This window comes from Pholcus phalangioides, unplaced genomic scaffold (genome assembly GCF_987345545.1).
Source record: "Pholcus phalangioides strain wild (caught in Gottingen) unplaced genomic scaffold, Ppha-v1.0 ptg000008l_1, whole genome shotgun sequence".
Classification (NCBI taxonomy): Eukaryota; Metazoa; Arthropoda; class Arachnida; order Araneae; family Pholcidae; genus Pholcus; species Pholcus phalangioides.
Genome location: NW_028301601.1, coordinates 28,951,020 through 28,977,600, shown reverse-complemented (window position 1 = coordinate 28,977,600; position 26,581 = coordinate 28,951,020). Strand labels below are relative to the sequence as shown.

Here is a 26,581-nt window from a genome sequence, read left to right as displayed (position 1 = left end):
CTAAATTATAGAATAATTTATAGAAAATTCTAAATTATAGAATAATTTATAGAAAATTCTAAATTATAGAATAATTTATAGAAAATTCTAAATTATAGAATAATTTAAATAAAATTCTAAATTATAGAATAATTTAGAGAAAATAAGACTAATAGAATATAATCAAACCATTTTCTCCTATCTTTGCCACATGAACTTTTCAAGGAACTATAACATCATTGCATTTTCAAATTGGCTAAATTTTTTCTCGGCAAGAAATTCCAACCACCAAAAGTCTGACACTTTTATACTTAAATTGACTGCAACTGGTCTGATGAAAATCTACTTGGGAAAAAGGTTAAGGGCTGTTGTTACAAAATTATAGGGAAAATGTTTTATTCCAATGGACTAGATCTTTTCAAAGGTAGTTCTGGTTACTTTTTCTTGTCTTCTTTCTCTATACAAACAGCCAAAAGTGATAAAATGTAAATTTCATGGATCGGCTCTAGGTGGACATAGGGTTCAGTAAGAGATCTTGAATTCCTGTTTGGGTGCTGTTTTGTGTTGTATTGTGGTACATGCTTTTATGCATGTTTTTTGTTCAAAAAGTTTAAAGTTATTCAAAAAAAATCAAATCTCACAATATGTGTCCTCTTAAAAGGTCCTCTATTAAAATAGTGAGACCTTTTCAGAAGTAATAATTATATGCAAACCCATTTGGGAAAAAAAATGAAGCTGTGTATATATATATATATATATATATATTAATTTTTTTTTTTGGTGATATATGCTTTTATATTGGGCATTTTGGTGATATTTGGCATTCATATTTTTTATAGGAATTATTTTTCAGTCACTTCATTGGGCAATTCACCTGTTCAGGGGTGGGAAGTGACTAAGTTCATTTCGGAGCAGCTTTGGAGCAGCAAAATTCAGGATTTGGAGCAGTTTTGGATCAGCAAATTTGGGATTTGGAACAATTTTGGAGCAGCAAAATATGGGATTCGGAGCAGATATTTATAAATTGGAGCAGGGAAATTAACAAGAATATTTTCATTAACCCTCAACCCCTTTTCAAAATAAAACTGCACTGTCTTTTGTTATCAAACATCTTTTCGTCAGCTTGATTTTTGTTTTTGGTGTTTTAGGCTTGTTTGAAAGAGCGGCTGTCATAAAATTTTTTGCACCCGTCTATTTAAGATGATTTTTGCTTACTAAGGGCACTATTTGCTGCCTTGAACAGCAGCACTTCAAATGAGCTAAAAAAGTTTTATAAGTTTTTAATTTTTTTATACTTGGAAAGAAATTGTTGCAAAATGGGAGAGAATTTCGGAAGAATCAACTCGATGTTTGGTGATTCAGCACTCATTATCTGGCGAGATTGGCGATCTGACACTCGCTATTTGGCGATATTGACGATTTAACGCTCGTTATTCGGCAACATTGGCGATTTAACGCTCGTTATTCGGCAAAGTTTCTAAACTAACATTCGTAATTCGGCGGACATGCGCTTTTTACTCCCGGAATGAAATTTTTTTTCACAAAACATCCGGATTTAACACAATGACAATCGACTACAGTAATTTCTGTTGCTTCCAGTGACGACTTTTTTTTTAAACAGAAACACTCGAATTTGCACTTTAAAGCTGAAAGGGATTGCAAACCATCTTCAGTTCCACGATCACGGACAATATCGGGGTTTTGCGATGGAAAGCCCGATCAGGGGCAGATAGTTTAAGTATAGTGGAATAAAACACGCTCTTCTCATAAAGAAACGTTTCGTGGCTAGCAGGAACAACAATTTTTTGGCGTCCTTTCCGAAATTCCGGGCATACTAAAGCAAAATTAGCTATTTGGCGCAGAAAAATGTGAAAATACGCTATTGGAGCAGGATGGTGCAAGGTATTAGTTTTGGCGCAGTGCGGCGCAATTGGCGCAGAGTTCCCACCCTTGCCTGTTGTGGCCTTTGTATGTGTATATATACAAAGTCACATTATTAGGGTCATCTCCTAATTATGACACAGCATGTGACTACTGTAATAAAGTATGTGAAACATTAGGCTGAGTCGGTCGTTACTAAGAAACACGTGTGGCTTAGTATAAATATAACTGGACCCAGATACAATGCCACCACTTATTCTACAGAGAATTCGGCCCTTATAACAAGTTTGCTGTTATTTCGCATCACGGGTGAACCCATATAACAATTATTGATAGAAGATTTCTTCATTAAAAATTTCTGCTGCTAACCTGGTTGAGGCACAAAATTGGTGGCCTTATAACAGGCTTCAACTTTTTTTCGTGTGAGATGAGAATTTTGAAAATAAATTAGTCATTACTGTCACAGGTTGAAGAAACGTCTTTCTTTTTTTTAAATTTTAAAATAGAGGGATGATCACTTATCAACAAAGTATATCTCTCAAAATGGTAAGTTTGTGAAATGATTCTATGCTGCTCCAAATGTTTTTTAAATTGGAGATACTCAAAAAAAGGAAAAATGTTTACTTAATAACAAAATTATCTCCTAATGCAAATACAAGCCTTAGTGAGAAAAAAAATTCAAGCATCATTTTTTTAAATAAATGTTTTATGTTATTTCATCATTGTCTAAAACTATGTGGACTCGTAAATTCATACGGACATTTATATTATGCAAATATAAAATATAGCACCTGATATTCTTTTTTCCCATGTATTTGAATTGGTGCAAACAGAGTCTGAAAATGTGGGGAAAAAATCATTATTAATTATATAATAGTTTTCACTATGAAAACAATGAACAAGATAACAATATGCGCTATATCTAGGGCAGGGAATTGATTAAAATTTTGAACTGGTTTAATTACAATTTTTTAATCAATTAATGACCACAATTAATCAAATATTTTTTACTACCATATATTATTAATAGATGCTATAAAAATATAATTTATTAATTTCACTCACCTATTTGGTAGATGTAAACAAATATAGGAATAGGTTAAGAAATTAAGGCTACCAACTTCAAGCAATTTAATATGCTGCACATATTTTGTCAAAAAACTGGAATTTTTTCACTTGGATCTTGTTTATTTTAAAAAATCAGTTATTTTTGGTAATTATTCACTGATTTTGAAACTACTTTTGATTATACTATTGCTTGTTTTCATAGAAACTCCTCTCGAATGGCACTTGTGAGGAGGATGCTTCCAAGAATTCGAAAAACTACCGTTTATAGTAGAGATAATAAATTTTGGTCTCTCATCTTCCAAAATTCCTATCAAACTCAATATGAAACTGAAATCACCAGTTTTCATTGAAACTAATTTGGTCAAAATATTGATTCAAACATTTTTAAATATGATCACTTAACCAAAATTTTCTGTATGGAACATAATTTATGGAACATCTAATGTTTCGAAAAAAAAAGTCAAATTACTTCACAAGTTTTTAATAAAATTTTAATCAAGTTGATGGAATTGATTAATTCAACTAAAATTTTTAATTGCGATCAACAGTTGATCGATTAACCGACTCCATTAATCGGACCAGCCCTAGTTATATCAAAAAAGTATCAGACAACTAAATTTGTTTCAGCCATCTTAATCACTTTATAACAGAAAACAACCAATTCCACAAATTTTGTCTTCTGTCCTTTTTCAGTGTAAGAAAAATAAGTTGAAAACCACAACCCTTATCTTGAAATTTTTAGTGAATAAAGCAGCATTTCAATTTCCCAAAAACATCAAATGAATCTGAATAAATAAAAAAATGCTCTTATTTGCTAGAAGATAACACTCACTCCAAAATTTGCAGAAATTCCAATAAATCACTTTCACTGCTACGTCGCCACCCTGTTACAAGAAAATCTGTACCAAAATAAAATGAATAAAATTAAAGTTATTCTTTATAGACTCTCACACACATATGTTATCTTTTTACTTACGAAAAAAAAAAGTAAGGGATAAATAGAATTATGGAAAAGAATAATAAAACAATCCTTCTCACCTTCATTGACATTCTTTATTATATGTAGAAAACAGACTAAAACATCCCTTATTTCATTTCTGTCTTGTTTATCCAAATTCAACAAACTCGATGAACCAGGAAATGGAAGCGACTGTGACCTGCACAATTTTAAGTAAGAGAGTATTACATGTCTTAAAAAGAATTAGTCAAACCTTATCAAGACAAAGTTGAAGGCATTACAAAAATATTTCCATACGAATCAAATTTAATAAACAAAATACATATATCAAGGAAACATTTATTTTCTGGATATTATGCTGAGGTGAACTCAGAAAGAAAAGTCATCTTGTCTCTGTTGGGACTCGAGATGACTTTTCTTTTTGAGTTCACCTCAGCGTAATATCTAGAAAATAAATGTTTCCTTTTACCCAGGAACACTTGCATACCAGGCAAGAGGGCCTGGGTTCGAGTCCCGGTGGAGACGAGATGACTTTTATTTCCGAGTTCACCTCAGCATAATATCCAGAAAATAAATGTTTCCTTGATATCTTGGCCTGAGAAAAGCCATCTATCTCTCTAAAAATACATATACATTAAACAATTTGCTCAACTCTGGAAGATATATATGAATTTCAAATGAATAGAGCACTGAAAGAATTGAGTGAATGGTACATATTTAGGTCCAAAGGAAAGTCTGTATCCTCCTCCTTCATCTGCATCAAAATGAGAAGACCATAAACGTTGGGTTTATGTATTTTCAAGAATACATACATTCCTGATTTAAGCACTAAATATATACAACAGCACACTTAGTGATGAATTTTAAAAATTAGCAAATCTAGTACGTAATCATACAAGACAGAAAACAAAAATAGCTATTAAAAATGTTTAAAACATACTCTGGATTTACAAAGATATTACTATAATTTTCTGTCATAAAAACTTTTACATGTTATACATGTATACTTAGGCGTACACTGAATTTTCTCAGGGGGGGGGGGTTCCAATTTTTTTTTCTTCTCAGTGGGGAAGTTAAGTTTTTTCCTGCAAAATAACACTATAATCTCGGCTTGAGGGAGAGGGGTTAGAACCTCAAAACTCCCCCTTTTGCATACGCCAATGCATGTATATAATTCATATTGATGAAAATTTGTCTTGATGATGTTCGACTGCATAGATAAAATATTAGCAAAAATAATCATCCTTAGAAAAAATCTATATTTACCAGTATAGGCCTACCCAAAAGCTAATGATTACAAATTCATTTATACCTTGCATGACATTTGAAACCATCCAGGCTATCTGTTCCATCTCTTGGAGCGAAACCATCACTTTCATGACTGTGAAAGGAAACAGTTGAGGAATTTGATAGGCTGCTATTCACAGATGTTGTTGATCCATTTGCAAATGTTACAACATGTTGAGGTTGTGCTGAAAAATTAATAAAAAAAGTACATAACTGATATGATCATGAAAAGTTGTAATTGATATGATCATGAAAAGTTGTAATTGATATGATCATGAAAAGTTGTAATTGATATGATCATGAAAAGTTGTAATTGATATGATCATGAAAAGTTGTAATTGATATGATCATGAAAAGTTGTAATTGATATGATCATGAAAAGTTGTAATTGATATGATCATGAAAAGTTGTAATTGATATGATCATGAAAAGTTGTAATTGATATGATCATGAAAAGTTGTAATTGATATGATCATGAAAAGTTGTAATTGATATGATCATGAAAAGTTGTAATTGATATGATCATGAAAAGTTGTAATTGATATCATGAAAATATGTAACACAGGAGCAAAACTCCAATCGAAATTTTCATTCTGCTAATAGAATACATCCACGTGACATCAATTCAGTATCATTGTATTGCTAGCAGGGATGTTAAGTGTTACTTATGAATTATTTCTGAGATTGAGTTTTTAAATGAATTCTCATTACAGGGTGAAATGCCTAACTGAATTTTATTAATTAACTAATTACACTTTTTTGAGTCAATGAATTTATTTAACAGTGCTGCTTATGACACTGACTTATAAAATATGCCATGATGATGATGATGCCTCTCGATAATAATAATCCCAACTCATCAATATTTCTTCTTGGTTCATAGAACATTGCTATGTTGTGATTTCACTGTACAAAATAATAAATTTGGAATTTTTATCACATATACATTAAATTTATCTTTTGCATTACATAATTTCTTTTTCCCCCATATTGTAATTATACAATTTTGAATTTTGAAGCATTTGAATATTTAAAAATTTTTGTAGTTTCAAAAGCTTTCAAACATTTTTATTTTTTTCATAAGCCAAAATGTTTTTTAGCAAACAAACGTTCCTTCATTTTTGTGATAGATGCAGTTGCAAGGTCACATACACACAATATCACACATATTCTGAAGTTTTCAATAAGATTATAAACTATACTCACACTGACCAGCAATAGCAGTTAAATAATTCGAATCTCGGTTGCGAGCAGAATGTGGCAATGAGGCTGTCAACTCAAATGTGGTGAGATTCAGGTGATTGACATTGTCAGAATTTTTCATTGCATTAATCAGTGGACTGGATGAGGTAGCTTTATGTTTAGTCACTGGAGGTGGAGTTGGAACAGCAACTGCTTTTCCATACAGACTCCTGAAGTTTTCCAGCAAAATGGCAATGAAAGGCAAATAAAGGGATGCAATTCGAGCTTGAAGCAACTAAAAAGATATATTCAATAATAATTTTTCTATATAGAAATATTTCCACAGAGTTTATTTATATTATTCAAATCACAAATTAATCAACTGTATGCAATATTTGAATACACGAGAAAATGAATATGAAGTTATGTTTTTTTATGCAGCCATATAAAAAACTGATAAACTTCAATTACCTTTCCTTGATACCGATCATCAAATGAGTGCTTAGCTAAAAGATTTCTTAGCACAGATATCGCTGTCCTTCGTATATTTTGTGATTCATAGAAAGACATTTTAACTTCAGTAAGTAGTACTCCCACTAAAAAGTGATATTTACAATATTCTTCAGATAGATGGTACTCTTGATCAATATCTAAAAGAACAAAAACATTTTTTTTAAAAGCATGACTAGTTCAACAATTTTATTTTAAGAATTATTTTTATTTTATTTGAAAAAATTTAACTTTTCACATGTTTCAAGCTATCTGGCTGGAAGAATAGGACTACATACTCTTTTTGGGGGGGGGGGAATGTGCTCTTAAGTTCTACTGAAGCAAAAGCAAGTGAAAAAGGTGAAAAATATTTATAAGTGGAATTAGATAAAAATAATAGCATTAATGAAATTTGTTTCGTATATTTTCTCCAAAGAAATACAGTAAACTCTGGACTATCTGGCCTAATGTGGTGGAAGGGCAGGCTGGATAACAGAAAAGTCAGATAGGCCGGAGTTCTATAAACGTTCACTTTCTACCTCCACCCACATCAAAAACTTTTTGGATGAAATAGCTAAAAAGTGTTGACCTAAAGACAAGAATGTAGCAAAAAGGAAACAATCTATGAAAAACAAATTTCTAGTTAGTTCCCCCGGCGACTCTGATGAAGCAATTTTGTCATCGAGATCCTCAGATTATGATTACAAATGGACAAGGAAATGGAGGAATAAAGGATGGAAAGACGGTTACAGTTAGAAGTGAAAATATAGATGCTTTATTGGGGGGTTGCAACCATATGATTGTAATTGTTAGAGGGAAAAAAATTGATTTAACACTTTGTTGCCAAAATTATGGAAAAGGTCAATTCTACAAAGTTTACTATAAAATATTGTGTGATGGTGATCAAGAGTTTGAGATTTCTCCTGACATTTTGCTGAAGCCACTACCAAATGTTGGCTCAACTGAACATAAATCTAATTTTTTAAGTTTTTCTGTGAATTTTTAAGTTTTTAGGGAATACAGGGAAAATTTCTTATTTTTATTCAGAGTTCAAATGTTACTTTTTTTATAGAGTTTTAATAATTACTTTCATTGTACAGGGCGTTCTGTTAATGGTCCGACAAACTCAGAGGGTTGTTAGTAGATATCAAGAGGAACAAAAATTGCAATGGAACATGGTGTCGCAAACCATGTTGAGAGGGGAAAGTCATGAAAAATGCATGAAGGTTTCAACGTTACGCTCGAACAACAAAAAGTACAATATTACCTACAAAAAGATTTATTTGATTAATTATTACAAAAGTTGTTGGAAGTGGTGGCCGCTGACATCACTACACAGTCTACAATGACGTAAAAATGATCCCTGGATGCACTCGAAGATACCACGTATACATTTGATATCTTCAGCAGGGACGACAATCCAAGCTATGAGATCTTCCGGCGTGTACACAGGCATCACATAAACGAGTGATTTAAGGTGACCCCGTATGAAAAATGCACATGAATTGAAATCCGGAGAACATGGAGGCCAAGCAACAGGTCCTGCGTGTCCAATCCACCTCCTTGGGTATGTAACATCAAGATGATTATGCACCCCTCATGGGAAAAACGTGCAGGGGCACCATTATCCATGAACCACATGCTTCGCTGCACTGCAGCCAGCACACTTTGCAGCAATTCTGGGAGGATGTGTTACAGAAAAACAAGGTACAATGCTCCATTCAGGCATTGGGCAGCAAGTACATCCCCAAGAGATAATCACAGAGGAATCCTGCCTACACGTCGATACTAAACCTCTTTTGAGATTTCCACCCTACACTGGCACAGGGATTATCCATCTCCCCCGTGTGTGCGTTGTGCGTGTTGACAATGCCTTTTCGCATAAAGCTGGCCTCATCAGTAAATGAAACAGTGGCAGGAAATTGAGGATTAGAATGCGTGGTGACGTCAAGCATCCAGCACATGAGCTGTTCACAGTAATGGGGTAGTCGTCTTTGGTTAGGAGTTGTACCTTCTGGATGTGGAAGGGGTTCATCTTTTCACTATGATGAACATTCCAGACCACCATGAGTTGAGCATCGAATTCAGCTGCAACCGCTTGTGTACTTGTTTTGACAGGGAATCTGCAAACCATTACAGCATGGTTTCTTCCATTTAAGAAGTACGTACATTGCGTGGTTTCCCTGCATCTCACGCCATGCTGGATAGTAGGTCCCCGTCTTCCATAGTAGTTGATCAATCATGGCGAATGTAGTATGGTGCGGACAACACCTCATCAGATATTGTTGCTGGTACGTCCGCTATGCTATGCGCCCATTGCCATCTGCTTGACCGTAAATGCGATGCATATATCAGCATATTCCTCTTTCGTGTAGTCAACCATCACGATACTCATTGAAACAGACAACTAACTGCTACATGTGCTTACTACCACAATAGTGCTAATTTACGTCACCTGTGATCCTACCTCAGTGCATGCGTTTCACGATGCTGCTTACGTCAGATAAGATGAGCAAACCAACGAACATATTCAGCGATCAATTCACATCTACCTTTCGTATCCTTTAGACTCAGAGCCTGCATGCATATTTTTTGCGATTTTCACCCACTCAACATGGTTTGCGACACTATGTTCCATTGCAATTTTTGTTCCTTTTAATGCCTACTAACAACCCTCTGAGTTTGTTGGTCCATTAACAGAACACCCTGTATATGTATACTTATATGAATAGTTTACAAATCAATAAAATGTTTATTTTAACTTTTTCAATGGACAAACTACCCTTTTTTATACTATGTCTGCAGGTACATCAGGTTGTTGCACTCCAGGATGAAAATTCTCTCTCTGAATTTTGAATTTTTAAAAATTCAGTACTCAAAATCTTAGGTTTTAAAAAATATAACTTTATTCATAAAGGTTTAGAGCATAACATGAGCATTTTACTAGGTGAAGATGTTTCTCAGCAGCTGAGAAAAATTAAAATGTTAATTTTTTCGATAGGCCCAGTAAGCTACCCCAACATACAAAAACAGAAACTAAAAATAAGCAAGCATTTTCTAAATCTAGGTGAAAAATTATTTTTTTGGATGAAGTTATTGTTCAAGAACATAACAAGACTAAAAAATGGTCTAGAAACTGAAATAAAGAATTAAAAAATAATTTCTATTCAACAGTGAGCCAACAAATACGTGCAGATTACTGAACATATGATCAGATACCTGTAATTAAGTTTATACTATTATTTTTTATTGCCATCATATACCATAGTCTTTTTAATGCTTCAAGACAATGAAAGTAACATTCAATTCTAACATTTGAAAATAAACTTTATTATTATCAGATATAAAGGCATGCCTGAGTAGGAATTTGGTAAGCTAATCCGGGCTGTCAAACACTGAGTTGATATCATTACATAAAATCTTACATGACCAGAACTGACTAAAAAATTATGTTGCAAATTAATTCAATAAATGTGCTGGAATAAAAGTGATTCACAAATTAACATATCCTGAAAAAAAAATATATTATTGTTTTAAAATCTTCAACTAACATTGGGTGTTAAGAAAACTAATGCAGCATGCAATTCACTCAATTCTGTTATTCCAAATGAAAAACGACCATGCAATATTAAAAATATCAATACACACTTACCTGTTTCAGTGTCAATGTTTTCTGAAGTAAATATTAGAAATTAATCAAAGTATCTTTGATTTTACATAACTCTGACAGAAATAACAAGCAATACAGCAAGCACAAGTATGTGTCTTAATAAGGGACTATGTACACATTTGTTTTTGGATAGGTAGCCAAAAACAAAAATAACACTTTACCTATTATTAGGACCGGATTAACCCATATGTACTGTTGAGATAGAGTGAGGATCTGTAAAGTGGTGGAGAAAAAAAACCAGTTCTCTAATGAACTCAATCTTCACTGAATTTATGTGGTAGCAGTATACAGGATGTTATAATACTTTTGATACTAACCCAGACGTGCCAAGTTTTGGAATCCAGAAATCCGGAGATTCTCCCGAGGGGGGGGGGGGGGTACCTCCCTTCCGGCACTCATACCACCACTCTATCAAAAAAAATTCACAAAATTTTTTTTTAATCAATTAAGAAAAAGTTCCATTACCCCCCCCCCCCCCCTACCAAGCAGAATATAGGAATATAGTTCCATGTCAGCCTTTCCATGCAGAATAGAGAAATCACATCTATATATACTGTTCATAAAACATAAGTGTTTCCTTTCGTGGATGCTATCAGTGATTGATAATCTTGGGTATATGAACTCTCAAAAGCTTTATATTTAGCTATATATAGCTATATATAGCTCTTAAAGTTTTATATTTTCATTCTGAAGACATATTTAATCGAAAAGGAAACAATGTGAAAAACTCCAAAATACAAAGCTGCCGACGAAAAAATTTGTGTTTACCCACTGCTGTTAACGGAATACAATAACGATTATACAGGAATTTCAGCAACCAAGGTCATGTCCCTGATAAATGATTGCCGATAAACGCTATATAAACAAAGTCATCTTTGCCAGTTGCGTAAATGAGGTCACCAAGACTTTTTTATGGCTGCTCAATGGAAATGGCCACGGCTGTCCTCCATTATACAATGGCCCATAAAAAATATTTATGTTTGTCTTATTCTAAGTATGGATAGCTTCTTGATTTATCCCAACATGATTATCCTATTTCTTTTAAACATGTTTACATTCAAGAAATAAATGCAAAATTATTTATGAATTTTGTTTGTAATATATTTTTCTTTATTTCCAGTTGTTTGTGTTTTTTTGTGCTACTTTGTCGCTCTGAGCTAATTATTGCCAAGGGAGTATTAAGATTTGTGAATATATAGTACAGATTTGCACACATAATAACTGTTGGTTAACATTAAATTAAACATAAATTTTCAAACCCAGTGGGTCATTTCTAAACATAACTTTACATACAGCTGTTCAAAACAGAAAGTATTTGGAAGTTTGTGTCTGAGACTAGCTGTATATAAATACTATTTTGTCAAAAATATTTTATTCAGAATGTATGAGAAATCTCACATAGAACAAGAATGAACTAATTCATGAAACAAAAAATATCAATGTGTAAAACAGTGTTTACCAAATTGACACTATGGCTAGCTTACAATGTGTGAGTTGTTTATGAGCAGGTTTGTCAATCAACTATTCTGTCCTTATGCAGCGTGAATTGAGATGAAAGGATGTTTGAGCGTTTATTGTAATGAACACCAATAAATGTTAACTTGGAAAACTTTGTGCCTCTCCCCTCCATTCTTGATTCCTCACACTATTTACAATCAGATATTCTATGACGAATATTGGTGAGATTGGTGTGTACTACCACCATCTCATGTTCAGGCCAAAAACTTAGGAACTCCTGCACATATTTTTCTCAATATACAAGTACCGAATGGTCAAAATAATCAGAGGATTTATTTTGAATTCCTCAAAGTTGAACTTTAATATATTTCAGGTACAAATGATGTGATGTGGCAATTTATTAAGAATGAAAAATTAAGAAATCTCACCTTTGGAATTTTTTGCAGATCCGCGAGAAATGATGCCTCTCATAAGTGGTAAATTCAAAGGAATGAAATGTTCATGGGAACATATAACATCCAAGAATTCAAATTTATACTCATGCAGATCCTAAAATAAAAATTAAGAGAATCATGAAAATGTCAACAGATCCATGCATACATATATCTACAAAAAATTATATATTACTTATGTCGCACTGAAGGCATAAATATTGAGAAATAACTACACCCATCAAAGTATGACCTCGTTAATCAAATCTCACTGAAATTAAGCTAATCCAAGTGTATTTATTTTGACCTGATGAGTCAATTTTGTATTTTGGGTGTGTGTGTGTGTGCTAGTGAGTGAATCTATTTATAAATAAAAAGAGTTACTGATTTTATTCGGAAAAAAATTGGTTAACATATGTATTAAAACAAATTTTCTTTATAAAGAAAATGCAAAACAATTTTTTCTGCAGCATCAAGAGAATTTTAAGGTGTGATAGAACATAATTTGAGCAAATTTTCGCGATTTCCATCAAATTATGTAATGTGTAAATGATATAAAAGGAAAAAGGGCATTCAATGGCAATATTTGCCAAACACAAAAACAATCCAGAACAACAAATTTCAAATATTCTACATCCCCCTCCTCCCTTCTTTTCTACTTGCATACTCAAACCAGGGTCCATTGCTTTATTCAAATTTAGTTATAACTAGAGATGCGTAAATTTCGCAAAAAAAATTTTTTTAATCATAAATTTTGCATTTATTCACAAAAAAAATTCAGGTCAAAAATTTTGTATTTGTTCACAAAAAGAATTCATTTTTTCACAAAAAATAAAAATTTTAAAAAATAAATAAAATATATTTTAAAAAAATAGCATATCATAGACACTCGGCTAAAATGATTTTTCTGTGGCCCCCCTCCCCCACCTTGCTAGAAATGCTCACTCTCGATAATTTGAACCAGATCTCATTTTTATGAGGCCCTCTCTGCACTTGAGGTTTCTGGGCCATGCTCAGTCAGACCCATGCATTAAGATGGCACTGGTTGGATGTGTAAAGTCAATTTATTTTAACTCTTTTTCTGCTGCTGTGTCTTCAGCAGAATACTATGCCATTCATCAATTCCAACATACTGCAGAGTCTCGTTTATCCAACCTTTCGTATTATCCGACGTCCCACCACAAAAAAAAAATGATCCAGCACCAACTGTTGAGCTTCCAGAATTTCACATAACGATGGAGTTAAGGCTCTAGAAACTGCAATTAAATACATTGAGCAACAAGAAGCAGCTAGAGGAATCAACATAATGATGTTGCAAAGATTTGGCAGCGAAGAAACGGCACTCATAAGGAAAGCAGACTATGATTAAAAATTTTTTTAAATCATCACAGGACTGAACTTTTCTAAGTACTGTATTTAACTTAAAAATATTCTGCAACTGTAAGTTCATTTTCGCACTTAATTTTTTTCTGTTGATTTGCTGTAATCATGATGATTAGGTTCGTAATGTGCAAAATTATAACATAGTTTGATGTTTAATAGACTTTTCCTTAACACCTCCGTGTTATCCAACGTTCTGCCGGCCCATTTATGTCGGATGCTACTCTACTGTACTCATTTGTCAATCATTTTTTTGTAAAAATGCCCTTGAAATTTGAGACCAAAAGATTTCAAATCTACTAACTTACTCCACAAAACATGTGCGAATGGGAAGTTTGATCCTTTCAAATTGTCGATTAGCATAAGTTTTTATTCGGAAACGAAAGTCAACTGAACCCATATTTTAGAAGCTAGACTGCCAAAACTTATTTTTAAGAAACTTCTGCTGGAGTAATCATCTTCATATTTATTGAGCAGCAGTATATATAGTCAAAATTGGTAAATTTTACATTTATCGCATTTAGTTTGTGAATTTGGCATTCATTGCGGTTATTTCATAAATATGAAATTTACGTATTCCTAGTCATAACCCATGTTGAAAATATAAACATATACCTCACTTTTTTCCATCTCTAATAGTTTTTTGGAATGTAGTAAATTAAAAAAAAATAATAATAAATAAATAATGATGCAAACCAGGTTACCCTTTTTGGGGAACAAAGGAGGATCATGCCTTAGGTAAAAATTTTGATGGGGCAGCAAGTTTTGAGGGGGGGGGGGAGTAGTTATAAATTACCAACTTTCATAGAGAATACTTTTATAGCGAGCAGGCACTATATTGCGGAAGTTTTCCTTCTTGACAAAAATCTTAATGATCCAGATGCAAGCAATAAAAGATAAAACATGACTGTTATTTATGCACAAAATGCTTCATGAATTGATACCTTTGTATCAGCTGGGCTAAATTTCTCCAAGTACAAGCTTACTAATTGAAATACAAATCCTCTATCCATCAAAGACAGACATTGCTGCAAAAAAAAAACAAACACATATCAATTTAGGAATATCATACAATTCCTGCTCATGGATATCTAAATTTATATGGTTAAAAATATCAATTAAAATTTTTATTTGCTAAAAATCACGAAGTAGTAAAACCACTAATTTTCCAAAAATAGAAAGTGAGAGAAAAGCTAAAATGACTCGGTGTAACTGGGTGGTGGAAAATGATTTCCATGAAGTTGATTTCTCAGCCACCTCGTTGGGCATTTTGCCTGTTGTGGCATTGTATTTGTATAAGTTTTAAATAAATAAATAAATGTTTATGAGGAAGAAATTACCAGTGCTGTTATTTTAAAAGCACTAGATAAGTATTTCCTTTCTAAATGACTACAACTATAAATACTTCATTTTACTGAACCATGTAAAAAAAAAGTAAATACTTTAAGAGAATAATATCATTATAAATTTATTGAACAAAAATACTGAATTTTTATCGATATCATAAAAACTCACCTTTATGAACAAAGCCAAACTGAGATTAGCTTGTCTAGTTTCAGCAGGCAACTCTTTATGTTTACTGAATATATGAGGTACAAACTCTTCGATAAATCTTTGAATATTGCACTGAAAATCAGTAGGAAACCTTTCATTGCGGAGCATCTGAAACAAATATAAATTAATTACTAAGATTCATGTAAGTATGCATATCAGATAAAACTGAAAAAGAATTCAAATTTTTGAATGAGAGACTATTCTTTTGTCTCTCATCATGCATTTACATGTATTAGAAATACAAAGAACAAAACAATATGAATACCTAAAAATTTTCTATTTAAATATTCAGAACAAGAAAACATAAAATTGATAAAAATATGCAGTGAAATCTTGCTACAATGATAAATCCCTCTACAATGACATTTTTTTCAAATCTTGTTTGGAATTGCCTACATAGTCTAACGTTAAACTCCTTTCAATACAATGATCCCTCTATAACGATATTTTTAAGATTTTTGAAACTATAAAGTTTTTTTATATTTTGTTCAAAATCGTTTTGAATTTAACACATCCACTGCCAATGTTGCGCCAGCATGTGAATTCCCCATTAACTATCAACAAAACCTAACATGACTGGCAGTGATGTGTTAATTTTAAGTTCATCACTTGTTTTCGTTCTTCTGAAGGTGTCCAATAACATCAATATTTTACACTATTAAATCAGACATGCACCTTCTCCATATTCCTCTGCAGAACTTCTCATGAACTGGTACATGTTGGTGTGTGTAGTGAACCTTCTGTGAAGTTTGTTGGAAAGTTTGTTATGTGTAGTGCTGCCATCAATTTTTCTAACTATGCATGAAGTGTAATTATGAATATTTTACACTAAAGGATCACAGAAAGCTAAAGGAAGTTACTAGTACTGCACTGCAATACGTCTAGGGCAAGCATTTAACTTTGCACTTAAAAGTGCAATGCGATTACTGGGGCAATGCATCTCAGTGAATTTTATTAATAAACTAATCAATTACAATTTTTTGCGGCAAATAAATACAGAAAAGTGCATTCCCTGGTGGTGTTAATAACGCAGATGTAGGAAAGATGACACCAGCAGCATAAATTTGATCACATGTAAGGATAATGTTGCCTCTCGATATAATGTGATAATCCCTCTACAACAATATTTTTTCTTGGTCTGTAGAATATTGTTATATCGAGGTTACACTGTATTAGATAATGAAAAAAAGAAGAGAAACAAACCTTTATTCTTTCAGAAGCTAAAAGATGCTGTGCCATGGATTTTGTAATTATTTGAAAAAAGAACCATGAGTGTTGAAGAAATTTATTTATCACCAAGAAATCAGTATTTGCTAAATCCAGAAGAGCAATCATGCATTTGATAAGTTCTTCATGAACAATCCTGTTGCAGACATACATCCTAGTTGTCTCAAATACATACTGAAAAACAAAACAAAAACGAAAATTATGCAATTTGTGATTAAAAATATGCAAGTACATAAGCATAGGCAAAAATGCACATCAATATGCACCCTTTGTCAGTCTTCATTTGAAAGAAACAAGTTTAATTTTCTTCAACCAAGAAATTTTTTCCCCCATTACAACTTTTCCTTAACCAGTGAATTCTACTTGACACTTTCCTGGGTAGTAAAAAAAATCCACTAGATTCAAATTTAACTCTCTCATGCCTATGGGGGGGGGGGGGGGGTTCTTTCATACAAGTCATACATTTGCCCTTGTAATAATTAATCACTCAGTCATAATTAAATGGTGTGTTCCCATGTAACTCCTAACTGGGAATGTCAGATAAGTTCCAGAAACTATTTTAAACATTAGTTTCAATAGAGCAGGGTATTCCATAATTTGTTAAGCGTCAATTACATAAAATGAAATTAACATATAAGATTATGTCTTCATATTAAATATTTACCTGAACATAAGAATGAATAATGTCATTTTTTCGAACATCATGGATGCCATGAACTATGTGTATCAGAACACGCACAACATTGGAAGATATTTCTTCCTCTGGAACCAATACTATCAGGTAGAAAAGCTGATTTAGAATAGTAGGCAGAAAATGAATAATCGTGCTCAGGTCCACAGCATGTAATGCCTGAATTCCAAAAAAAAACAATGGTGAAAACAAATAAAATAGAAGAAAAAATTATGAATTTTATGCAAAAAGCGTGGAATTAATAAAGCATCTAATTTACAAAAACTTTGTCATAGGCCTATGTAATGCATATTAAATATAATAAGATTGAAAAACGATTTATTGAAATTGTGAATTTATGCCATATTTCACAGAATCGCTGGCAAACACTGAAATGATCATTATGTTAGCCTCTGAAGAAATTTATGTGTATACTGTATTAATACACACACATAATAACAACTGCTAATCTTTTGTTTCATTTACGTGTATCAAAAAGATTGTCAAGCATATAACAATGTTTACGAATGTTATTGATCTTGAAATCTAAAATTGTAATTACAGTTAGATAATTAGTTTGTCACTATTCTGCTGTAAACTGTATTTTTCCACTTAATTTTTGATTTGTATCATACTCAAAACAATTTCTGTTGTGTCATATGATGTATGAAGTTTTTCAATCTGCAGTTATAAGAAAATCTAGTTTCAAGAGATACATGAGATTATATATCCTTGTGATAGGTGGGATACGTACTTTAACATTGTATACTAAACACTGTATATTAAAACAAATATTGAATTGCAAATAAGTACCATTTGGCTATAATATATATAAGTCTCTCAGATATGAAAATCTCTAGGATAATTTATGATCACCACACACATTATGCTTATTTTTCTTATGATAATTTGATTTAATGATTTTAATTTTGAAGTTTATGCAATTGAATAAATATTTCAGAAATTGTAATACTATATTCAAAATATTGATCCTACTTCAATCTAACTAATTACATTTTGCAGATCAAATCAAGAGGAATGTACAATTCAAACATTTTATGAACACTTTTTTTCTTTTTCTTTGTTGAAATGATGCCAATTTCAAGCATATTAATTCAATTCTCAAGCACTACAATGCAGCAGCAGAACACTAGCATGCATATTATTCATAATAAGCAAATGCATAACAAAAGTTGAGTTAGTATAAAAATAAAAAGAAGACAAGCTGGCTCATATTGTAATGAGTGTAATGCTTGTGTATTGCTTTCAAGCAATGCATGCTAATAAGAATGAAAACCTTTATAGTCTTGGCCATTCCATGATACACCTAAAAATTGAACAATTTCATTTCAAATGAAAAATAAAAGAAATTAAAGCACATCATACAGCCTATGTATTCATTTCACAAAAATAATTTCCACATCAGACATTTTACCTTGTTCTAATTATTATAACAAATAAAACTAAAAACCATAAAAAAATGACAAGATTATATATTTGAAACATAAAAAAAATTACTTCATATTACTTTTTGTAATAAAAAAATAATTTGAATTATATCAAGCAATAAACATGCTTATTCCTGAGCAATTAGGAGGCTTGAAATTTAATCGAGAGGGCATCACAAAAATACATAGTGTATATATATCACCACAAATTTGCATTATTTGATGAATATGAATTTTCACAGTTGTTAAAAAAACCACCATAAGCCACAGTCTCATTGAAAGGAAATTACACAAAAAAAAGTGTATTTAACCACTGAAAAAATAAATATTGAATATTTTTTTGGCTCGAAAAATGACCAATTAAAAATAACAAACCTGAATCCTAAATCTACAATTGTTATGATGATCCATTACAAAGGATATTTACAGTTGTATTTACACTCACAGAAGAATATTAAGATGAGGAAAAAGCAAATACCTTGATAAACTTTGAAAATTCCTTCACAGTTTCTGCACCAACTGGCAATGGGATTCCATCCTAGTTTTGAAAATGCATGCAAGATGAAATGTTTTAGAACAGAATTATATAAAGATAAATTTTATAGATTTATACCACACATTTGAAAAAAAACAAAACAATTTTCATAAGTTTTAGCATGGTCTAAAAAATAACATTTTTATAAACTGATGAAATGCCACAAATTAATCAAATGAAATGCCACAACTGATGAAAATTACCAAATTAGAAATATGTGTGTAATAACTATCATCATACAAATTACAAAACCACATAAATTTCCCACTGTATACATTTTTTTTATTAATGAAACTTCAAATTCAATTGATTTAAACGCATTTAGCATTTTTCATTCTTAAGTACAAAAATAACATCATACATCAAAATCTATCCAAAGTGACTCAAAATTCAATATCCTTGGGATTTTTAAACAATAAATTGAAGAGATTCATCCTTAAAAAGGTTTTTTAAACCTATTTTCTGCAGTTTTGTATGCATGTACACATAAATGTGTCTGTAGGCCAGCTGTTCAACCAGTTGTTCAATTAAATTGATTTAAACAATTAATTCAATTTATCAATTCCTCCACTAAACTACTAAATTAATTTACCATTTGATACTTATTTCATAATATACCCTAATCTGCTCTATAATATAAAATCACAAACTTAAAAAGGGCCCATTTCTATGCAACAGAAATTAGTGATAATTTTATGTTATGGAAGTCACACATTTTTTGAGTGACAGAAATCAGTCAAGTTTTTGTGTTACAGAAGTCGGTTACGATTTTGGGTCAAGTTTCATTTAACCCCTGAACACATCAGGAACTGCTTGACCTGTACGGACCAAGTTTTGTGCATGTACTCAAAGGTATGTATACATCACCAGTGCTCCCAACACACAGGGTCCGGGTAACCAGGACGGGGGACTGGACAGATATTTTTATGGGGATATTGACTGGTTTCATTTTGAGTCGAGGATGAATCTCATGGTTTTCTTGCTTTTCATTATGCATTGTGCTGCATTGCTCATTGTGGTCACTGCAAATAATGGTGCATTGCATATTGTAGTGCATCGCATGCTGTATTGCTCATTGTAATGCAGCATTTAATGCGTATTGTGGTGCATTGCATACTCGAGTGCTTTGTTTATTGCGATGCATCGCATAATGTGCCATATTGCAAATTGTGGTTCATCGGGTATTATACTGCATTGCTTATTGTGGTGCATTTATTACACACATTACTAATTATGAGGCTTTACGAGCTGTAGTGCACCGAGTGCTATATTGCTTATTGTAATGCAGTGCTTATATTATGTTTTGTTTATTGCGATGCATCACGTATCGTGCTGTATCACGGTGCATGGTGTATTGCAGTGCATGGTGTATTGTGCTGTATTGCAGTGCATGGTGTATTGTGCTGTATTGCAGTGCATGGTGTATTGTGCTGCATTGCTTATTGCATTGTAAATACTAATCCATTCATATAGAAATGACTTCTCCACTTGTCAATACAACATTCATCGAATCATGTGGTGTAGTGCATCGCATACTGTATTGCTTATTATAATGCAGTACGTATTGTGTATCTTGCTGCATTACATATTGTGGTGTATTGTGTTTTGTGTTGCATTGTGTATTGTAGTACATTGTGTGCCATATTGCTTATTATAATTTTATGCTTACTGCTTATTGTGATGCACTGCAATATGGTGAATTGATTGTGGTGCATTGCATATTGTTAGGCATCAATACAGTATGCATTGCATATTGTAGTGCATTGCATGCTGTATTGCATATTGTTAGGCATCAATACAGTATGCATTGCATATTGTAGTGCATTGCATGCTGTATTGCATATTGTTAGGCATCAATACAGTATGCATTGCATATTGTAGTGCATTGCATGCTGTATTGCATATTGTAGTGCATTGCATGCTGTATTGCTTATTGTAATGCAGTGCATTGCATATTGTGCTGTATTACTTATTGTAATGCATTGCATATTGTGCTGTATTACTTATTGTAATGCATTGCATATTGTGCTGTATTACTTATTGTAATGCATTGCATATTGTGCTGTATTACTTATTGTAATGCATTGCATATTGTGCTGTATTACTTATTGCATATTGTGCTGTATTACTTATTGTAATGCATTGCATATTGTGCTGTATTACTTATTGTAATGCATTGCATATTGTGCTGTATTACTTATTGTAATGCATTGCATATTGTAGTGCATAGTGTGCTGTATTGCTTAATCTAATAGTGGTTATTGCTATTGTGCTGTATTGCCCATTGTGGTACAATGCTGATTTTAGTGCATTGCATGCTGTATTGCTTATTATGATGCAGTGCTTATTGCGTATTGTGGTGCATTGAGTATTATTGTGCTTTGCTTGATGTGATATATTGCATGTTATGGTGGATTGCATATTGTACTGCTTATTGTGGTTCACTGCAAATAGTGGTGTATTAGTGATTGTAATGCATTGTGTATTGTAATGCATCGCATGCTGTATTGCTTATTTTAATGAGTGCTTATTGCGTATAATGCAAATAGTGGTGCATTCCATATTTTAGTGCATTGCGTGCTGTATTGCTTAGTGCAATGCAGCGCTTATTGCTTACTGTGGTGCATTGCATATTGTGCTGTATTGCTTATTGTAATGCAGTGCATTTGGTTTGTTATGGTGGTTTGTGTAGTATTTCTCATTGTGGTGCACTGCATATAGTGGTGGATTGAGTATTGTGCTTTATTGCTGATGGTGGTGCTTTGCGTGTTGTGACACACTGCATATAGTAATGCATTCTTTATTGTGATGCACTGTATATAGAGGTGCATTACTTATTGTGCTGTATCGCCTATCATTGTATACCACATATGTATTGGTTATAAATACATATGTATTATGCTGTATTTATAATGGCAGTGCATTGCTTATCGAAATCAGAGTGGGAAATTGGCATTTGAATGCATGCATCCGCAGTGCCTGAGGAATATTTTGTTTTATAATTAAAGAAGATGCGACGAGTAGTTAGGTCCATTTGGAGGAGTTGGGGGTTGGATGCCGAAGGCGTCAGGGACTTTGCTCCCCTAGTTAAACAATAAAATTGAACAGGCTAACTTTTCAATTTTATACGTAAGTAGTTAAAATTAAAAGCCATTTATCATTATGACGAAAAATATATGAAAATACATACTTTTGTTTCATAGTCCGATGTTGGAATTCGTGTTTCAAGAAGTCGCTGACAATTGAAGAAAAAATTATGAAGATGCTGATCCTACATCGAAAAAAGACAATTTGCATAAATAAGTAAATTTTAGCTACAGTAAAAATACTAAAAGACTGGCTGGTTAGTTATAAATTGTATGAGAGAAAATAAATGTTATAGTGCAAAAGTTAAAATGAAATTTAAAAAATTAATTCTCTAAACAATACAACACACAGTGAAATTATTTTAATTGGTTATAATGAAACATTATACAGTGACTTTTATTACTTTGAAAGTTACTTTTTGGTTTAAGCAGCTTATTTAAAGCTGCAAATTAGTGGATGAAGTTTTTTTTTCAATCCATTTCCACAAACATCTTTTTGATTCTTTGTGAGGATTGATGGGTTGTCAATGGTTTCAGAAAAAATATATATATTCCAGACAGTGTTAAAAGCTATTTAAATTACTATTTTCAATTTTACAACTGGGTTGTAAAATTGAACAACAATTGAACAAATTTACAACTGTAAAATGATGAAAAATTTTAACATAAACATTGGATTTATTTATTATTTTATATTGATGTCTCATTATGTCTGAATATAAGTATGTATTTTATGGATTTATTAAATTTGAAGAAATTATACTTGCTTTTGTTTGTACAGTAGATACTAGTTTGAATGCAACTTTGAATAATTCTTTCCCAGAATCAACCCATCTTATTTCAGGACCACTGTACTGGATAGGAGAAAAATATAGTGTATGAGCAAAACTGCAACTAATCTTCATTTAAGAATAATAATTACAAACTATAAATATAATATTCTTTCTGTGACTAGCAATTATTGTCATATTATATTATGTTACCCCTTTTCCAAGTCCGAGTGGTTTGCTTGAGAGGTAACCAGAGGGCAATGATACAGATACTGGAAGCAACTGATCATCTACCGTTATCCTGTATGGAGAAAAAGAATGATTCTATAATGGCAGGTAAAGAAAGTAATTAATATCACATACCTTAATAATTTTCAGAGGAAAAGTACAAAGCTATTTTAATAAAATTGAGAAAATCTCAATTTTCAAGGTCTGCATAAATTTGAAAAGTATATGCTACAAAATATATGAAACATATGCAGTATTAAATATGGGTTCTCCAACTTCAAAGCATAAATACCAGCCAATCTCTCCTTTAAGAAGTCAGTGAACAGAGAGCAATCAGACATACAACATTTAAAAAATTCATGCAGAATACGAAAGGCAAAATAGATTGCCAAGTTGCTTACTTCCGAATTTTGAGGAACACACTTGTGCGGTTAAGTAATAATAGTAGTATTCAGAATGGTGAGAAGGTTTTTAAGGTAATGCCTACCTTCCTTTACTGATGAGCGGTAACCATGAAAACCCAATGATGGAAGATACTGGAACATCTTTTCTCTTTGTTCCTTTTGGAAGCTCGCAGCTAACATGATGAAATGTGAACAACAAATGATGCTTTTCATGAAGTTGAAGTGGGAGAAGAATTTTCACCTTCACATAATGCAACAAAAAAATATACACAAACTTGGAATTAATCCATATAATTCACGATAGATTTTAAGTACAGCAAATTTAAAATTACTTTCTTGAAATTCATAAATGAAAAAAGGTAGGCAGAACTATCAAACTATTGAAGCTGTTTTTTTAATATTAATAATTTCTAAATCACTCAATGGCTTTTCTAATGCTATTTTTCACACAAAAAGTGAATAGCAAATAAAATAAATAAAATTCTATGAAATTATTATGATTCAAAATGAACTATGCATTAAATTTTTTTTAATAAATGACATTTTGCAAATTTTGCAGTTGGTACATATTATTAGGCTCTCAAAACAATAGGAAGTAGAAAATATCTGTGGCCAAAAAATAAATCTTTATAAAATCAGAATGGAAAACTGAGTGATACATTGACACTCAAACTATATAAATAGTTAAGAGGTATATCTTTCAACGTATAAGAAAAAAAATCCTTTTTTGTTCAGCAATCAGAAATCACTAGTATGAAATAGGAGCAGCCTGATAAACTTCATGAGTTATGGGAACAGTTAAATTGTGGAAAACCAGAATATGAGATAAATGAATTTACAAAAAATTTAAAAACAAATTGCTATATAATAGCAATTTGCATGCATAGCTCAATATATAGGTATATAACCATAAATATATACATACAACAGTACTCTCATTACATCTCTTCATTATAATGAGACGTGTAGATATTTCAAGTCATTCATATGTTATCTATGTTAAAAATCACTAATGTTAAACTATTTGCATAAATTTTTTCATTATATCAAATTTTCCTTAGTCTCTAAACATGCATGATGCAATGAGGGGTTATTTTTTAGAAAATATCACTTCCTACCTCTTCATAAAAATCGGGATTCAAGTTGTGATGAGTTATTGAAGTGCTGGCTTCAGTAGTATATAATGATTCTCCTGGTCTCCCATATATAACCTTAAATATACATTCAGATAATTTATGAATGATCACAGTAAAATTCACAAAGCATAATGAAATCAATGAAAAAATAAACTTGAGTACTCTTGTAATTTCAATGATTTTACAGGGAAAGATTTTATTTTGCTTCTCCTCCAAACATGATAATAAAGGCACTCAAAAACTGTTCAATTAATCTCGGGGAAGAAAAACTGATTGCCATTATATCCTCCTTTTCAATGTGACAGCTATTTTAAAATTACTACAATGAAAAATACCAAAAAATCACTATTACAGAAAAAATTTAAGAATTCCTGGCTTTTGCAGAGAACTCATAGAACTAGAACTTTTCAGGGAATTTCAAACTTTTTGTACTAAAACCTTTTATACTAAAAAAAGAATCTAGAACCTTTTTTAAATGACCACATGCAGCCTGAAAATGAATGTAATATAGGAACTCTGAATAACCATGCGGAATATTTATCAGATTATTTGATGCTACAAAATTATATGCATTTTTGGAAATGCAAGATTTAATCTATCTATATGATATCAGGAAACATATTTTCACCTTGAGAATGCTACAAGCAACACACTTCACAATCATAAAAGTATAACATACTCAAACATAAAAATCATAAAATGAATTTTGAAACATACCGGTAAAGGCTGTGCACTCGCACTGTCACTATCTCGAAATTCAATTGTGCACAAAATATTACGAGCCTATAAATAAAAGTCAAGATTCAGAATTTTTAGAAAGCTTAAAAGGCATTCCTCAGGCCATGAAAGGTATCTCAGAAGTAGTAGAGTAAAATAATAATTCTTTTATCCTGAGTATGTCTCAATATGTGTGATTAATCTAACATAAAGTGATCCATCTACTGTTCGTTGCCCTCAAACATTACCCTCCTACATAGAGGGCAAAGATACATAAGCAAAGGAGAAAAAAAATACATTGTGTGTTATTTCAATTATGAAAATGTCATGTGAAGGTTGTGACCCCAATTCTAAAATGAATGGGATGTCCACAATTGCATTATCTAGTATGTCAGTTATGCAGTACTGTTTGGTGCATATACTGATAATCAAAAATTTATTAATAGCAGAGTACCTTAAATACATTCTTGTTACAAACCTAAAATTATGAATCAAGTTGGGAAAAAAATTCTAATTACTGGTGTTTGATAAAACATTTTCACTATCTTCGAAATGGTATGAAAATTTCAAATACAAATAATTATTTGTATAAGCGCAAACTGTATATAACACCCCTTCTTAATAGAGTGTTACAAATGTGCTTATCAATTGTTTAATTTGTATTGTGCAGTAAAGTGATTGTTTTAGTAACTGATAAAAGCTATTTTTTGTGAAAGAGCGTAACACATTGCTTATTTAATATAGTTAAAATTGAACGTGTTCAAAACAGGTTTTTGCGCTATGTATATTTTAAGAAACATCAGTCATATAATCACTACTTACCAAACGAAATACTTCGCTCATCGTTCTGTTATAATTCCCTTGAAACTAGCCGTCTCAGGGCCCTTACTAGGTTTTTTGTAAAAATTATTCACACTGATATTGATGCACCTGATATTCTAAACCTTATTACTTTTTATTGCCCACGAATCAATCTTAGATGTCGTAATCTTTTTTATGTTCCTCCATATCGTTCTGATATTT

At 31.9% G+C, this 26,581-nt stretch overlaps 1 protein-coding gene across 3 annotated transcripts in view; it reads right to left on the bottom strand.

The window, feature by feature from the left end:
- Ziz (dedicator of cytokinesis protein Ziz) overlaps positions 1-26,581 on the bottom strand; it is an 87,871-nt gene that overhangs the window by 28,389 nt on the left and 32,901 nt on the right. The window contains exons 16-35 of one of the 3 annotated variants that reach the window (XM_089234503.1): positions 25,559-25,624; positions 24,824-24,916; positions 23,789-23,946; positions 23,287-23,374; positions 23,071-23,157; positions 22,408-22,488; positions 19,161-19,220; positions 18,532-18,561; positions 17,229-17,414; positions 16,541-16,738; positions 15,299-15,445; positions 14,728-14,811; positions 12,401-12,521; positions 10,497-10,517; positions 6,827-7,005; positions 6,380-6,650; positions 5,199-5,358; positions 3,967-4,085; positions 3,761-3,827; positions 2,652-2,696 (exon numbers count right to left, since the gene is read on the bottom strand). In XM_089234503.1, coding sequence (XP_089090629.1) covers positions 2,652-2,696; positions 3,761-3,827; positions 3,967-4,085; positions 5,199-5,358; positions 6,380-6,650; positions 6,827-7,005; positions 10,497-10,517; positions 12,401-12,521; positions 14,728-14,811; positions 15,299-15,445; positions 16,541-16,738; positions 17,229-17,414; positions 18,532-18,561; positions 19,161-19,220; positions 22,408-22,488; positions 23,071-23,157; positions 23,287-23,374; positions 23,789-23,946; positions 24,824-24,916; positions 25,559-25,624 — 2,261 coding nt within the window. The remainder of the gene's footprint in view (positions 1-2,651; positions 2,697-3,760; positions 3,828-3,966; positions 4,086-5,198; positions 5,359-6,379; positions 6,651-6,826; positions 7,006-10,496; positions 10,518-12,400; positions 12,522-14,727; positions 14,812-15,298; positions 15,446-16,540; positions 16,739-17,228; positions 17,415-18,531; positions 18,562-19,160; positions 19,221-22,407; positions 22,489-23,070; positions 23,158-23,286; positions 23,375-23,788; positions 23,947-24,823; positions 24,917-25,558; positions 25,625-26,581) is intronic. The other 2 variants (XM_089234504.1, XM_089234505.1) reach the window with 2 other exon arrangements.